This window comes from Ipomoea nil, unplaced genomic scaffold (assembly GCF_001879475.1).
Source record: "Ipomoea nil cultivar Tokyo-kokei standard unplaced genomic scaffold, Asagao_1.1 scaffold1043, whole genome shotgun sequence".
In the NCBI taxonomy this organism is placed as follows: domain Eukaryota; kingdom Viridiplantae; phylum Streptophyta; class Magnoliopsida; order Solanales; family Convolvulaceae; genus Ipomoea; species Ipomoea nil.
In genome coordinates, this window is record NW_017617471.1 from 1,158,637 (window position 1) to 1,175,722 (window position 17,086).

The 17,086-nt window shown below is 29.9% G+C and overlaps 2 protein-coding genes across 3 annotated transcripts; one reads left to right on the top strand and one right to left on the bottom strand.

The window, feature by feature from the left end:
• The first annotated feature begins 1,521 nt into the window (after window positions 1-1,521).
• LOC109181773 (casparian strip membrane protein 1-like) lies at window positions 1,522-2,860 on the top strand. Its single transcript, XM_019331683.1, has 3 exons — window positions 1,522-1,892; window positions 2,048-2,171; window positions 2,457-2,860. Exons 1-3 carry the CDS (start codon window positions 1,603-1,605, stop codon window positions 2,670-2,672), a joined length of 630 nt encoding a protein of 209 aa, XP_019187228.1. The 5' UTR covers window positions 1,522-1,602; the 3' UTR covers window positions 2,673-2,860.
• A 13,067-nt stretch (window positions 2,861-15,927) lies between these two features.
• LOC109181316 (probable F-box protein At1g60180) lies at window positions 15,928-17,086 on the bottom strand. Of its 2 annotated transcripts, XM_019331069.1 has the most exons (2): window positions 16,824-17,086; window positions 15,928-16,793 (listed from the first exon to the last, which is right to left on the bottom strand). In XM_019331069.1, exons 1-2 carry the CDS (start codon window positions 16,999-17,001, stop codon window positions 15,982-15,984), a joined length of 990 nt encoding a protein of 329 aa, XP_019186614.1. In that variant the 5' UTR covers window positions 17,002-17,086; the 3' UTR covers window positions 15,928-15,981. The 2 variants fall into 2 exon arrangements, with proteins under 2 accessions (XP_019186614.1, XP_019186613.1); XM_019331068.1 differs by having other exon boundaries at window positions 15,929-17,086.

Consider the following 17,086-nt stretch of genomic DNA (forward strand, 5'->3'; position numbering starts at 1 on the left):
TCAAACATTAAATATTACATAAAAGTTCAAAGTTCATAGTTCATCAATCACACTAGTCACAACTTCAAAGTCCAAAAATATTACACATAACAATAATTTTAAAGTGCATATTTTATATAAAATAAAATAAAATAATGGCGGGCAACCCGCGGACTTGGCGGGACGGGCCAAAAAGTCCGCTCCTAAACGGTCCTGTATTTTTTAAACCCACCCCCTACCTAAGTAGGGCCGGGCCGGCGAGCTAAGCCCGTTTTGACGGCTCTACCAACAACCCACCAGCGAAATTTCAGACAACAAAATAATCGGCAACCGACGAAAGACCGCCAATCACGAAGAAAGAGACTAATGTAGCCTTCTCCAGCAGAAGACGACCACTGTAATCGCCTTCTTGGACAAGAAGGCGACCCAGATGGTCGTCTTCTTCGACGAGAATGCATGCGACCCAAATGGTCACCTTCTCATATTGAGAAGGCGATTACAGTTGTCGCCTTCTACTGGAGAAGGCAACCACTAGTCGCCATCTGCTGGAGAAGGATACATTGGTCTCCTTCTCTGTGATCGGCAACCATTCACCGTACTTTGTTGCCTGAAATTTCGTCAAAAGGTTGCCGGAACTCTAATAACTTGTGATAGTTGGTCATTAATCGTTTTCTGCGCTTCATTGCATCAAAATAAATTGTTAATGGAGGTAATTGCAAACGTTTAGGGACTAATTGACTTTTTAGATAAAGTTCGATGACTTATTTGACCATTTTTTTTTTCTAGTTTATTCGCTGTAATTTACTTGTATTCTTCTTATTCTTATTCTTTTGAGTGATGATAAAAATTCGCAGTCATTACTCGAAAGTGCATATTAAGTAAATTTTGTTCTTGTGTAATATCCTGTAAAATCGCACAGATAGAATAAATAAATCACATTAGAAAAGACTTTGATTCGACCAATTAAGAAGGTATTAACAAAAAATCAAACTCATAACCTTTTTTTGAATATTACAAATCATTATATTGGTTCAATTAGCATATACGAAATTTCTTCAACATGTCTCAATTATGTTCATAAACTCTAAGTAAACGTGACTTGACATGTGTATGCCACATTCTCTAATTTCTACACCAAGATTCTCACTATGTTACCGTCATGAATATCTGTCATGCCTCGAGAGCAGATTCATCTTGTTTTCTTCTACCCCTAGATTGAATTATAATGGATTAGGGGAAGAAGATCATTGTGCAGTTGACATACTATACTATAAAATAATTAATTAATTAATCTAACTGTTCAACAAAAGCTTTGGTCCACTGCAAAAATTATTATAAATAATTGAAAATTGTACCCATGCACCTGACCAACCAATTATATCTGCTCCATCATATGACATATCACAAATTATATATTAATCAATAATTGATTAAGTATGAATCTGTTCTTGCTCCACCATCCCAATAAATTCAACATATATTCTTTAAAAAATGAAGGGAAAATCATCAAAACAAACTTATATAACCCCCTTCCATGCATCCAATCATCAATCAAGCATTTGAGCATTTAATCAACTAGAAAAACAGAAACATCATCGGATTATATTGATTAAGGTTTCGATAATGGAGAAGAGTGAATCAACCAAGATTGATGTTGCAGAGTCGAGCAAAGAGAGGAAAGGGAAAGCTCCACTCTTGGGAGCTCTTAACGTTGCATCCGACAATAAGGCGGCGCCGGTGGCCGGTGGAGGATACAAAAAGGGCCTTGCCATCTTCGACCTCATCCTTAGAATAGTTAGTGTTGCCACCGCCATCGCTGCCACTGTCACCATGGCAACCGCCGAGGAAACTCTTCCGTTTTTCACTCAGTTCTTCCAGTTCGAAGCTAGCTATGATGATCTTCCAACTTTCTCGTAAGTCATAAATAAAAAATCTAGACAACATTAAACAAGTTGGTCAGACTGCTGACTTGGTAACTACAAGGTTCCAAGTTGACTCTTGACATTCTTGATTTGAACTGATCAGTAATTTACTTAATTAAGAATTTTTTTTTTGTGTTTTGTTGCAGGTTCTTTGTGATTAGCATGGGGATAGTGTCTGGATACCTGGTTCTTTCATTACCCTTCTCTATAGTGTGCATTGCACGGTCATATGCAGTCGGTCCAAGGATGTTTCTAATCATAGCGGACACCGTAAGATGTTTCTCCACCTTAATTTATTAATGATCAGGAAATCCATAGTCACTACTGAAAACTGTGCATAAATAAATTCCATCTTGTGATTCTAACGGTCAACTAGATTAGGTGGCTCATAGCTGTCAAATTGCTCTTCCATTGAAAGTTAAATTTATAACATTGTGATTACCATGTCAATAGTCTTACTAACTTGGTTGGGTTGTTTTTATAATGTTTTATTATATATATATTTCATGCATGCAATAGAGATAACTAACTAAAACATTTTTTGATGGGGTATAGGTGGCGATTACGTTGGCAACGGCGGCGGCGGGGTCGTCGGCGGCGATTGTTTACTTGGCTCACGTCGGGAATACAGATGCCAACTGGCTTGCAATCTGTCAGCAGTTCGGGGATTTCTGCGAGAGGGCGAGCAGCGCGGTGGTGGTGGGCTTCGTCACGGTGGTGATCTTGATTGTTATGGTGCTTCTCTCTGCTTGTGCTCTTCGAAGACGCTGATCTGATATGATGATTAATCAAGAAAATGATTGAATGCTCGCTTTTGCGGGTTCTAATATTATATATATTTCCTTTGGATTTTATCTTCTGATTTGTGATTTTATATATAGTGGTGTTGTACGTTGGTGTACTTGTATTGATTGATGGTGGAAATTGTGTTACATGTATCATAGTGCTTCTTATCAACATTGAATGATGAGTACATTAAATTAAGACAAATGATTATATATATCTATCTTGCTATTAGCCCATATATACAAGCTTATTCCAAGTTTGATTTACCGTGAGAGTAGTTTATTAACATCGTTCTTGATTTGGACTCAACAATTTTGGATAATCTAAACGCTTTACCTGATTTGCTTGGTCCTTTGTCAGCTAAAATTACAATGAGAAATGTGTGTACATATCTCACTACGAATTTCTTTCGTCACAAAAAAAAAAAATAAAAATTAATGCAAAAAACTTAACCGCACTAAACCAAGGGTTTAGAAGCCATTATGATAAGAATTTATAGTGTCGGTTTCAACTTTTAAGAGACGCTATGTGCAATTGGTGAGAATTTAGTAACGATTAAGAATTTAGTATCGGGTTAAATTTGTTGATGAACGATCAAAAATAATTATGCCACAATTAATAATACTAGACCAAATAATGATATTTTGTAAAAAAAAAAAAAAATAACTAAAAATAAATTGTCACCTATAAATCTAAAAAACAAAATGGAATTAACTCTTAGTTAATGTTTCCAGTCCACCTAGGAGGCAAGGTACGATGTTAGAAGTTGTTGCCATTCATTATACTCTAATTCAAGCAACTACTCCATATTGATGCCATTAAGATAATAATATACTCCCCACCCAATATTCAACCTCTCCAGCAATCCATTATTATCTCATATTATCATCTCACAAGAAAATTGTTGAACGGATCGAGGTCGATAAAGGGTCAAATCCAGCACCAAGTGGTTAAAGGATTGTTGGACGGAAGTCTAAAGGATCAAGTTCAACACTCTACCGCTTGAAAATATGGCAACATAAAAAAACAAATAAAATTGTGCATTTGATACTAACTACAACTTTTTGTATACTAGTAAACATTTGATCCTAATAAATGATGTCATAGGTAGATCACGAGTTTAAAAGTAAGCTATAATAAATTATAATCTTACCATGTTAAAAGGTTGGGACAGAAAGGTACGTATTGGGCGTCATGTAATAAAACTGCATTCATTAAAACAGTTGGGTTTTGCACATAACAAATAAACCACGTTTTAATTTATTAAGGGCCCATTACTGATTGGACTTGACTCTTTTCAAACAAGATCACCAACTAACCAAGGTCCAGCTGATTACAATTATTATTGTGTGGACCATATTATCAAATAATGTTTATTTAGTATATAAATAATGTACATTATATTCAGGAAACAATGTTATTTTGTAACTTACATAAGGTCATAAACAATGTCATTAGTGGTGGTGTCGCTTTTTCACGTAATTAGAAACAAAATTAGTGTTGCAAATACATAGTTTGTTGACTGTAGTTACATAATATGATTACTATCAATTTATATAATCAATACCTTAAATTTATAATAAAAACTTGTTAATTTTCAACCAAATATATCTTAAAACTATATCATAATTATAATTACATATTAAACACTCAATTTATGAACCTTTAATTTTAAGTTTATTTATCTATTAATTTAGAACAAATATTATCTTGTAGAGAATTATAAGTGTTTAAAAAAATATTTATGTATTGTTCACATATTATGAACCTATAATAATGTTAGAATTACTACTTGACATGATATATTTTAAATTAAAATACTATATATCTATTGTAAATGTGAACGTTGACCAAAAGAAAAGGAAAAAAGTTGGAAACAAAATAATATGAACCATAGGGTCCAACTTTACCATATAATTTGGCAAATTATGCTGTGCATCCGTATGCACCATGCATGGTGCATACGGATGCAAAAACGACGTCATTTTAATAAAACGTGCGTCTCCCCTTAAAAAAAAATCAGGTTCGATTCCCAGTAACAACATATGAACTAAAATTCCATAATCGTTAAACTATAATTCCATAATCGATGAACTATAATTCCATAATCTAATATATGAACTAAAAATTCCAGAATGAATGAACTAAAATTCCATAATCTATAAACTAAAATTTCAGAATCGATGAACTACAGTTCCATAATTGATGAACTATAATTCCATAATCAATGAACTATAATTCTATAATCTATGAACTAAAATTCAAGAATGAATGAACAATATAATATTGTTGCTGAGAATTGAACCTGAATTTTTTTTAAAGGGAAGATGTGCGTTTTTTAATAAAACGACATCGTTTTGACATCCGTATACATCATGCATGGTGCATACGGATGCACAACATAACGATTGATATAATTTATGGTTGTGTTCCCTCTTGTCGGACTGTTCCACCTCGGACAACTCGAGGATTCCCGGACACGTGAAAGTAATTTAAGGCAAATCCCATGCACAAAAAATGGAGAAATCCACTCACGCTATTTGAATGTTAGCTACCTTCCCACCTCATTTGATTCGTGGAAAATATTTGAGAGTAAATAGGATTAAAATTTTATAAAAGAATAAATTATCAAAAAGATTGATTTCATTATTTTAATTTGTGGAAAATAAATTATTGAGTATAGTGATTCTGTTATTTGGTTGGAGTTGAAACGATAATGAATAATAAATATAAAGACTAAAATATTCATATACAATAATTAATGATAATAAAAGTAATAAAGGCAAAATTGTTCAATTATGTGATACTTTTTTCTTAACTTTTATGCAAAAAAAAAAAAACAAAATATCAACCCCTTCCTAAGAAAAATTACTATTTTCCTAAAAAAGAAAAAATTAAAAAACATTTTTTTGTGAAAAAAGTTTTCCATGAATTAAACTGATGAGAATTTTATTTTTCTCAAATTTAAAGAAAATTATTTCTTTCAAAAACTTTTTTCTATCCAACAAAACATGCTTTAGTGTTTCACTTGCCACACTCAAATGATTGAGTTAAATTTTGTTTAGATGACGTGGGAAGTTTATTGTTATTATTCGGAATATATATGTAAATTAAGTTTACATTTAAAAAAAAAAAAAATCAATGATCAAGAGGATAATACTTTTTCAAAAACACTAATATTTCACAGTTCTCAACTTTGAAATGCTCAATTCATTATTAAGAATAATGTGCGGAAGGAAAAACATCAATGATCTATAAAGTTTTAGTATGCAGAAAGCACTCGCAATTAGGGTGTAAATGAGTCGAGCAGCTCGCAAGCCGCTCAGTCAAAGTTCAACTTGAGATCAGTTAACTTCGAACTCAAGCCGAATTATTTCGTAATCGAGCTTAAGCTCAAATATTTTATGCATGTGGTTCGCCGAGCGCACACAGACAGACACACACACGCACGCGCGCACACACACACACACACACACACACACACACACACACACACACACACACACACACATATATATATATATATATATATATATATATATATATATATATATATCCAAGCGGCTCGCGAGTTGCTCGAGCTCGAGCTCCAATTTTTGAGCTCGTTCGTATTGAACTTGAGTTCGAGTCTACCTATTGTTTATCGAGCTCGATGTCGGTTCGGCTCGGCTCTACTCGCAACATATAACATAACCCATCAGTCAACCATCATATTTTATTCTCTATAAATGTGCATTAATTTTATCTCCGATTAACAATTAATTACTCTTTTATAACATTCTCTAACAAGTTGGATATAAGTCTACAAGGAGCACACCCTTCATCAGTCATTTAACATTTGAATTACTTTATACGCTCACAAAGAGCTAGTGTACTGATATGCTTTCAAGTTGTTCATCATATTTTAGTCACACTCACATATATTTTAATGTATAAAAAAAGTTAACAAATTTTCAATCTCAAAGATGCATCATGTTCGTGTGTATTATTTCTATAAATAGAAAGGGGTAAGCATATGATGAGTAGAAAACTACTAAGATGTCTAGTTAATTAGTGCATATTTGTAGAGAGCAAAATAGATCAAAGCAACGTATTTTAATTTATTGTGAAATCTTCTGTCATATATGATCGAGTTTAATTATGATTGAGATATTTCTTTGTAGTTGTATTTTCTTTTTCCGGCCTCTCTTTCGTAGATCTAAAATAAATAAATAAATAAATAGAAGTAATTGTAATTTTATAAATATAATGATGATAATTTTTTATTTCTTTTAAAAGAAAACATCGTTCCTTTTTAGTGACGCAACGTTTGTCAAACCTTTTCTTGTTTTGTTGATGAAACAAGATATTCCCACAAATTAAAAGAGTGAAGAGATCTTATATATGTGGAAATCTATAACTGCTTATGTATGCATTTCCAAGAAAGAACATGAAATTCAGGAAAGCATTATAAAATCTTTGATTTCATTCCACTAAAAAGAGATTTTAATTTTTTGAACTAACAAGAAAAATTCACCATTATTATCTAAAAATGTGTAATAATTTACAAATCATAATAAAAAAAATTATTTATTAATAAAAATCAAATTCATAACCTTTCAGTACATTAATTATATTACACTCACTCTATCGGTCTTTTCAAAACATTAAAAACACTTTTAATTTTGGCGGGAAGGTTGGTGAGTGGTCATAATCACTCACTCACACGTAGACTCTGTTGCATCCACTGGATATTAAGGCTAATAACAGTCTTAGAACGATTAGTATTGGGTTGATGTTCATTTAATTGTATGAAAGAAAGTAAGAAACTTTATGAAAGGGAATTTGGGATATTAAATGAGTTAGTTAAATGGAGAAATATTTGATTGGTTTTAGTTTCTATTGACTTTTATGAAAAAAAATTAAATCTTCAAGTGTCGGTTGGATTCCTTTTGGAGATAAATTTTATAGAAAAAATAAAAAATACAAAATAAAAAACAATTCAAAACATAAAATATTTCATATATTTCAATAAAATTACATATTACAACTATTTATAGTTTCTTTATAGCGGATATGAAAAGATAGTTTAATTTTGAATGCTACGCACTTGGGAAAGATAGACTTTTGGAAATAAGAAATCTCCTAGTATCTAATAAAATTATTGACTATTATCCATGCATTTCATCATCCACTCTTGAAAATTTACAGTGCTAGTTTTTAGAGTTAACTTCCCGATTTGCTCTGTTACATGATAATAAAGGAGTATAGTTTCATATTAATCTTGACAAGTTAGTGTGGGGATTGGGTAGGGATGGCAACCGGGTGGGCGCGGAAGCGAGGAGTATATATACTTCATGTCCCCGTCTCCGGGGGAGAATTGAAAATATTTCACATTCCCATCCCCGTGAAGAATAAGGCAAAGGTGGGGATTCTCCATTCCCCGTCAACTCTTAGTCAGCTTTTAGTCAAAATCACACATTTCCCGTTTTTTGAAATTTTTTCCCAGCCCCGTCTTTGTCGAAGTAGGGATCGAAAATCTTCATCGGGGACGAGACAAATTTTCATCCCTAATATTGGGTAGGCTTTTTTTTTTTTTTTTTTTAGGTTTTGTGTTTTCGGCTTTTTGTGGCAATTCTTTTTTAATTTCAAATTAATAAAAAAACACAAAAATTTACAATATTATATATGACAATCATTTTTACATACTATATTTTAACATTCACATTTTATGTAATGTTATTATAAAATATTACTAATTAATCATAGTATTGCTATTGAGTATTGACTCAATACCGCTTCCACTATTTACTGGAAACTGAACTCATGACCTCTCATTTAAAAGAGGGTTAGAACGTAAAGCCTAATCTATACTATATATAATAACAAAATCTTGGAATTTTACTTTCCCGCCCAATTCCTAAAAAATCTCTCTTCCCAATAAAATGTATTGATTCTTACTTTTCCATTCGTATAATAATTCTGGGTAAAAATTCTAATAATAATAATAATAATAATAATAATAATAATAATAATAATAATAATAATATAAGTGGTAAAAATTATATTTAAAAGTAATTAAGTGTTAATAATAATAGTAAGAATATTAACGTAAGAAGTATAACATAGGATATATCGTAATAATTAATAACTATAGTCTAGGATTAAATTTGGAATTGTTAGGAAAGATAAGTGACCTCTGGTGAAATTAACTTTTTATCGATTTAAATATTCTTAATATATTACAACAATTCTATTCCGTGCATCGCACGGGTGAAAATACTAGTATATATATAAAAGTAAAATCCTCCTATTTCATTTTCCCGCTCAAACTTTTGTAGTCAAATTAATTAAATATTTTATATTTTATTGGTCAAATACTTAATAAAGCTTATTTGGTAAGCAAATGAAAAATGGAAATTTAGTAATATCAATATTATGAATTAATTAGGAATAAGATTAATTAGGAATATTAATATAATGAATTGATTAGGAATATCAATATAATGAATTGATTAGGGCAATACCTTAAATAAATAAATACACTTTCTTTTTAAAAAATTTTACAAATTTTTAATTCTCATATTTTTCACCTATAAATACAATGAGTTGATGACTACAAAAATTATAAGTCTTCATTTTATATTGCATCCCTTTTTTTTTCCACTAGGTCTTCAGCCTTGATCATTCAGTTTAGCCGCGTTTCGAAATTAACGGTAGGTTTAGCATCCAAGTAGTTTGATTGGATTAGATACAATACGTTTTTCATGGTTGTATTGTCCAAATTTAATACTTTTTTCAGCGAAAAGCTATTCATATCATATGCCTAGATACTTTCAAAAAAAAAAAAATATCATATGCCTAGATTATGATTTATTTTGAACATTTCTACGGTTACTTCAAGTCCATTTTATATATTGATTTTTTGCTTCTATTGAAGTTTCATTATCATTGATGAAAGGCAACCTCATGTGAATCTTGCTTTGAGTGGTGCCTACTCCTGCCCGTTTAAAGGGATGATGAGTGCTGACTCCTCTAATCTCTCTCTTCATTTTTTTGCTATACTGTCATTGGTGAAGAATTTAAAGTGCCACACAATAAAATGTGTGATTCACGGGTGATTGGAGAATGGGGAGTGGTTAAGTGTTTCTGTTGTAATATACACGACAAGATATAGCAAGAATCGCCTTTAATACACCAATTGACTATTATTATATTCTTCTTAATTTTTTCCGTTGATTATTGAAATAATCGGACTTTTGAAGTTCTGATTTGTTAAGTTGTTTTATTCTCATGGTACCGATTTTGACCATTATGAAGTCCATGCTCAATTCCTCATTGTATATGTCAAAAGTGTATTTATTTTTTGGCGTAATTATGGAATCGACATAATTGCTCCGTAGTAGTAATAATAATAATAATAATAATAATAATAATAATAATAATAATAATAATAATAATAATAATAATAATAATAATAATAATAATAATAATAATAATAATAATAATAATAATAATAATAATAATATAATGATAATAATAATAATAATAATAATAATAATAATAATAATAATAATAATAATTGGTAATATTATTGTTCAATATAATATTTAAAAAAACTAATTTTAATTGGTAATCTATATTTTATATTAATCTATATTTATATTCTATATTAATTAATAAAAACAATTCCTCCTATACAAGTTCCCGTCTAAACAATTAATAATAATATGAAAAAATGAAAAAGAATGGAAGGAAGCCGAACGCCCAAATAATTAATAATAATATTGGGAAAAAAATTAATAATAATATGGAAATATGGAAAATAATGGAAGGAAATATTAGTCATGTGAATGTTTTCTACACTCTGAAAAATGGAAAAGAATCAATAAGCAGTATAAGGAAAATAATCATTAAGATATTTTACTATTAATCTTTTACGGAAGATTTTGCTTAAAAAAATAGAATAGAATTGGTTATTAATAATTTAGCCTTATTTTACTATTAATCTTTAAGAAAAATTCTGTGTAAAAAAATGTAATAAAATCGGTTATTAATAATTTAACTTTATTTTACTATATTAATCTTTACGAAAAATTCTGCGTAAAAAAATGTAATAGAATTGGTTATTAATAATTTAGCTTTATTTTACTATTAATCTTTAAGGAAGATTTTTTTAAAAAATAAAATAGAATTAATTATTAATAATTAAAATTAAAATTAAAGTACATATATTTTCCTATCCGTAATACAATTTTACTTATTGTTTTACAAAATCTTCAAATAATAATTGGTAATATTACTGTTCAATTATAATAAAAACTTTAATTTTAATTGGTAATCTATATTCTATATTAATTAATAAAAACAATATCCTCCTTTACAAGTTCCCGCCTAAACAATTAATAATAATATGGAAAAATGGAAATGAATGGAAGGAAATGTTAGCCATGTGAATTTTTTATAGACTCTGAAAAATGGAAAAGAATCAATAAGCAGTATAAGAAAAAGAATCATTAAGATATTTACTATTAATCTTTTAGGAAAGATTTTGTATAAAAAATAGAATAGAATTGGTTATTAATAATTTAGCCTTATTTTACTATTAATCTTTAAGAAAAATTCTGCGTAAAAAAAAATGTAATAGAATCGGTTATTAGTAAGTTAGCTTTATTTTACTATTAATCTTAAGGAAGATTTTGCTTAAAAATGAAACAGAATCAATCTATCTATATATAATTAAAAACAAAAAACATCCTAATTCATTTTCCCGCCCAAAATTTTGTAGTAAAGCTTATTTGGTAAGTAAATCTCAAATGGAAATTAAATAAAATCTATTAATTCGTAAATAATAATAATAATAATAATAATAATAATAATAATAATAATAATAATAATAATAATCCAAACAAAACTATATACAAATTAAAATTAAAAGTAAAAGTAAAAAAAAAAAAAAAAAAAAAAAAGGAAGACAAAGATGGCTCCCCTTTATAAATGACGTGGGATAATTCTGATCCCACATTGAAAATATTTGGAAAGAGGAGCTCTTGAGCTCCTCTATATAAGAGGATCATTGCTCCTCTTACAAATATATAATTATTTGCCCATCAATGTGGACAAGTGTTGAGAAGTCCAAAGACTTTTTTTTTTGGTACTATTGACCCGACAAATTATGTTGTGGCACTGTGTCCACCTTGCAAAGTAGACACAGTTCAAAAATTGTTCATAATTATAAATATATAGTTCTATAATTATAAACATAGTGTTGTGAACATAATTATAAACATATAGTTATGTAATTATGAATATAGAGATTCAATAATTGTGAATATGAAATTCAAAAATTATGAATATATATATCCAAACAAAACGATATACAAACATTTATTACAACAACAACAACAATATAATAATAATAATAATAATAATAATAATAATAATAATAATAATAATAATAATAATAATAATAATCATCATCATCATCACCATCATCATCCAAACAAAACGATATACAAAATAAAATTAAAATTAAAAAAAAAAATAAGAAGAAGACAAAAAGGAGCCACGAGCTCCCCTTTGTAAATGATGTTGGATCATTTTGATCTCACATTGAAAATGTTTGGAAAAGGAGCTATTGAGCTCCTTTATATAAGAGGAGCAATGCTCTTATTACAAATATAATTGTTTGTCCATTAATGTGGACAAGTATTGAGAAGTCCACAGGCAAATATTTTATTTTTTGAGTACTATTGACACGTCAAATTATGCTGTGGAATTATGTCCACCTAGCAAGGTAGACATGGTTCTAAAATTGATCATAATTATGAATATATAGTTCTAAAATTATGAATATATAGTTCCAAAATTATGAACATAATGTTGTGAACATAATTATGAACATATAGTTATGTAATTATAAATATAGAGATTCAATAATTGTGAATATGAAGTTTAAAAATTATGAATATATAACTTTATAATTATGAACATATAGTTTAGTAATTATGAACATAGAGTTTTGTAGTTGTGAATATAGAGTTCAATAATTATGAATATGAAATTCAAAGATTCTGAATATTTAGCTTTATAATTATGAACATATAGTTCAGTAATTATGAACATAGAACTGTGTCCACCTTGCAAAGTGGACACGGTTCCACATCATAACTATTCGATTCACCGTGTTACATGTAGTATCTGTTTATATAGACTTTCTCAACCTATTGAAGCCCAACGTTTCAAAATGCTCTTATTTAAGAAACCTTATTTTAATGGCTTCTTATTTTAGTTTTTTTTTTTTTTTTTTTAATTTATTAGGGGGTTTGACTAAGATTAACTCAAAATGTATATTTGTTGTTTTAGTTTTTAGCAGTTTAGAGCAAATTGCTAAGTTATTAAATAATATTTTTTATGTTTTTTAAAATGTTAAATATAAAATGTTAAATAATCGAATTTTTTAAAATTTTGGAGAATTTTTCAAATAATCAAATTACAATAACAACAACAACAACAATAACAACAACAACAACAACAACAACAACAACAACAACAACAACAATAATAATAATAATAATAATAATAATAATAATAATAATAATAATAATAATAATAATAATCCAAACAAAACTATATACAAAATAAAATTAAAATTAAAATTAAAATTAGAAAGAAAAAAAAAAAAGAGGAGTCACAGACTCCTTTTGCAAATGATGTGAGATTATTTTGATCACACTTTGAAAATATTTGAAAAGAGAAAGCTCATCTATATAAGAGGAGCAAAACTCCTCTTACAAACATAATTACTTGCACATCAATGTCGGCAAGTATTGACAAGTCAAAAGGTTCTTATTTAAGAAGTTTTAGCGTTGTCTTCTTATTTTAGTTTTTATTAATTTATTAATTTATTATTTATTATTATTTATTTATTTATTTATTTATTAGTAGTGGGGGTTTGGAAAGATTAACCCAAAATGTACGTGTTGTTTTAGTTTTTAGCAATTTGAAGCAAATTGCTAAGTTATTAAATAATATTTTGATTTTTTGATTAAATTTAAAATATTAAACAGACGAATTTCTTAAAATTTTTGTGAATTTGCCAAATAATCAAATTACAACAACAACAACAACAACAACAACAACAACAACAACAACAACAACAATAATAATAATAATAATAATAATAATAATAATAATAATAATAATCCGAACAAAACTATATACAAAATAAAATTAAAATTAACAAAAAAAAAAAAAAAAAAAAAAAAAAGACAAAGGGGAGCCACAGGCTCCCTTTGTAAATGATGTGAGCTCATTTTCATCCCAAATTGAAAATGTTTGAAAAGCTGAGCTCTTGAGCTCCTCTATATTAAGAGGTACAAACTACAAACATAATTGTTTGCCCATCGATGTGGAGAATATTGAGAAGTTAAAAGTTTCTTATTTAAGAAACCTTAGTTTTGTCTTCTTATTTTAATTTTATTTATTTATTATTTATTATTTATTATTTATTATTTATTATTTATTATTGGGGGTTAGGAAAGATTAACCCAAAATGTATGTGTTGTTTTAGTTTTTAGCAGTTTGGAGCAAATTACTTAGTTATTAAATAATATTTTTGGTGTTTTGATTAAAGATAAATTGTTAAAATGACGAATTTGTCAATAATCAAATAATAATAATAATAATAATAATAATAATAATAATAATAATAATAATAATAATAATAATAATAATAATCAAACAAAATGATATACAAAATAAAATTAAAATTTAAAAAAAAATTAGAAGAAGACAAAAGGGAGTCACGGGCTCCCTTTGTAAATGATGTGGGATCATTTTGATCTCACATTGAAAATGTTTGGATAGAGGAGCAATGCTCCCCTTTCAAACATAATTTCTTGCTCATCAATGTAGGCAAGTAACTTGGAGGGTGTGGTTGAGTGTAAGGGACTCATTTATCCTTAACCAAAGGTCAAGGGTTCGATCCTTGGATTTGGGATTGACGGCTGGGTTTACCAAAAAAAAAATAAAAAAATCAATGTGGGCAAGTATTGAGAAGTCCAAAGTCTCTTCTTCTCCTTTTTTTTTTTTTTTTTTTTTTTTTTTTTGGTTAGAAGTAAAGGAAAATTAAAAATGAAAAGGAAATATTTCAATAATAATATGTTACATCATCAAATAGTAAAGACATATTTTAAAAAATAGTAAAGATAAATTAAAAATGGAACGAAAATATTTCATTAATAATATTCTACATCATCAAATTAAAATGGAACGAAAATTAGGTAAAAATATCATTGCATCTATATTCTAATTGACTAATTGATTGGAAATAAAAAAGAATAATTGACTGAAAATGAATCTAATATTACTAATTGACTGAAAATATAAAAGGAAATGAATATTAATAATTGACTGCAAATAAAAAATGATCTATAATTGACTAAAAAATGGTAAGATCATTGCATTTTAATTAAAAATAGAATGGAAATTAAAAATTGGAGGAAAATATTCCAATAATAATATTCTACATTATCAATAGTAAATGCATATTTTAAACAATAGTAAAGGTAAATTAAAAAAGGAACGGAAATATTTCAATAATAATATCTACATCTTCAATTAAAAATGGAACGAAAGTTAGGTAAAAATATCACTACATTTGATATTCTAATTGACTGAAAATAAAAAAAGAATAATTGGCTGAAAATGAATCTGATATTGCGAATTGACTGAAAATATAAAAGGATAACTAATTTAGTGGTATTCTACCATTATATATTTTCACCCAAGTAACCCTTCATGATGGAGAAGATGTTAGCTCTAGACGAAGATGAACAAGATTGTGTTGTCACTACCAATGTTGTCTACAAAAAGGTTTCAATAATGTGTAAATATAATCGGTGATATAATTTTTTTTAAATGAAAAAATTGTTATATATCTAGACAAAAAAATATATCTTCCATACAAATGAATAAGGATAACACGCAATTCATTTCTATAACTGAGTTGTTAGAGAACGAGCACATTTGTCTAATGTATGAAAATACTAAACAATGACAAATAAAATCTTCAAAATTATAGGGCCGCATCCGTACATCTAGACATTAGCTATTAATTTGAGCAATTATTTGCACAAATTCAAGCAATAATAACATCAAAATATATAAACGATTCAAATCATATCTTTAATTGCATTATATAATTCTTATATAATATTTGATGTTCTAATTTAAATAATTATATATCGATTCATATATTCTTAATATATTACAACAAATCCACTCCGTGCATCGCACAAGTGCAAATACTAGTCTAGCATAAAAGGAAGTAAGAAAATACAAGAAAAGCAGATACCCCAAATGCCACGCACAAAATATCCAATACCCCTTCTATCCTCAATTTTCTCTCTTGCTTTTCTCTCTTCATTTCCAAAAACTCTGCGTATCTCCTTTTTCCCTCTTCTACCCTTCTACTTCCATTTCCCTTTTTGCCCTCCAATGCCCGTTGCAGAATTACCAAACTGTCCTTTCCGTTTAGGTGAGTTCCCTCCATGTCCTCCATCTGCATGCTCACTTCTCTCACTTGCATCTCACCGCCCTCCGACGCACCGCACGTGACCACGATCGCGCACTGCACGTGACTCCGGCGATGATCGACGGCCAGAATTGACGCAAATTTCGCCTGAACTTCGCCGCTCAGCCAGTGTCGGTGGACGGAAACGGGTTTATGGGATGACAGGTTTACGGCGCGGCGGCCGTTCGGGTCGATCAGTATCCAGCTTAGCGTCATGTCGTCGGAGAAAGCGGCGCACGCGCCGTCTCCGTCGGGGTGGCTGATGGGCGTGGGGACGACGTCCTTTGGGTCGAGCAGGTCAATCCTGAACGGCGAACACCGGAACCAGGCGGTGACGGTTTCCGTCTCCTGGGCCTTGGTGAATATCAGCCTGCCTTTGTAGCGCACGTCGACGGCGGATATCAACTCCTCCGGCGCCGGCATGGAGGGCTTCGAGTAGGAACGCGAACGCCCCGAATCCGGAATCGCGAAGGAGTGGGCGAAAAACGCCCGGGGGCCGCCGTTGGGGAAACCGGAGACGACGGCGCGAACACGGGGATCAGCGGCGGTGGACGGCCAAGCTGAGCGGCAGATGTCAGTCCACAGCTGAGCCTCCGAGCAAAAGCGGCGAAGAGCGGAAGAAACAGCGCTCGTTGAGGCGAGTGTGGGGCCATCCAGACGAGTCAAGATATGGGATTCGATTATATCCCCGTGCAAGGCGAAGAACTCAGCTTCTCCGCCGTGCTCCGCCGTGGAAAGCGGTGGCGATAAGGGAACCATTTTTTGGGTTTCTTGACTTGAGAATACTAGCTTTGCTTGCTTGCCACTTAATGGAACTTTTGGGTTTCGAATTTTGATAATGGAT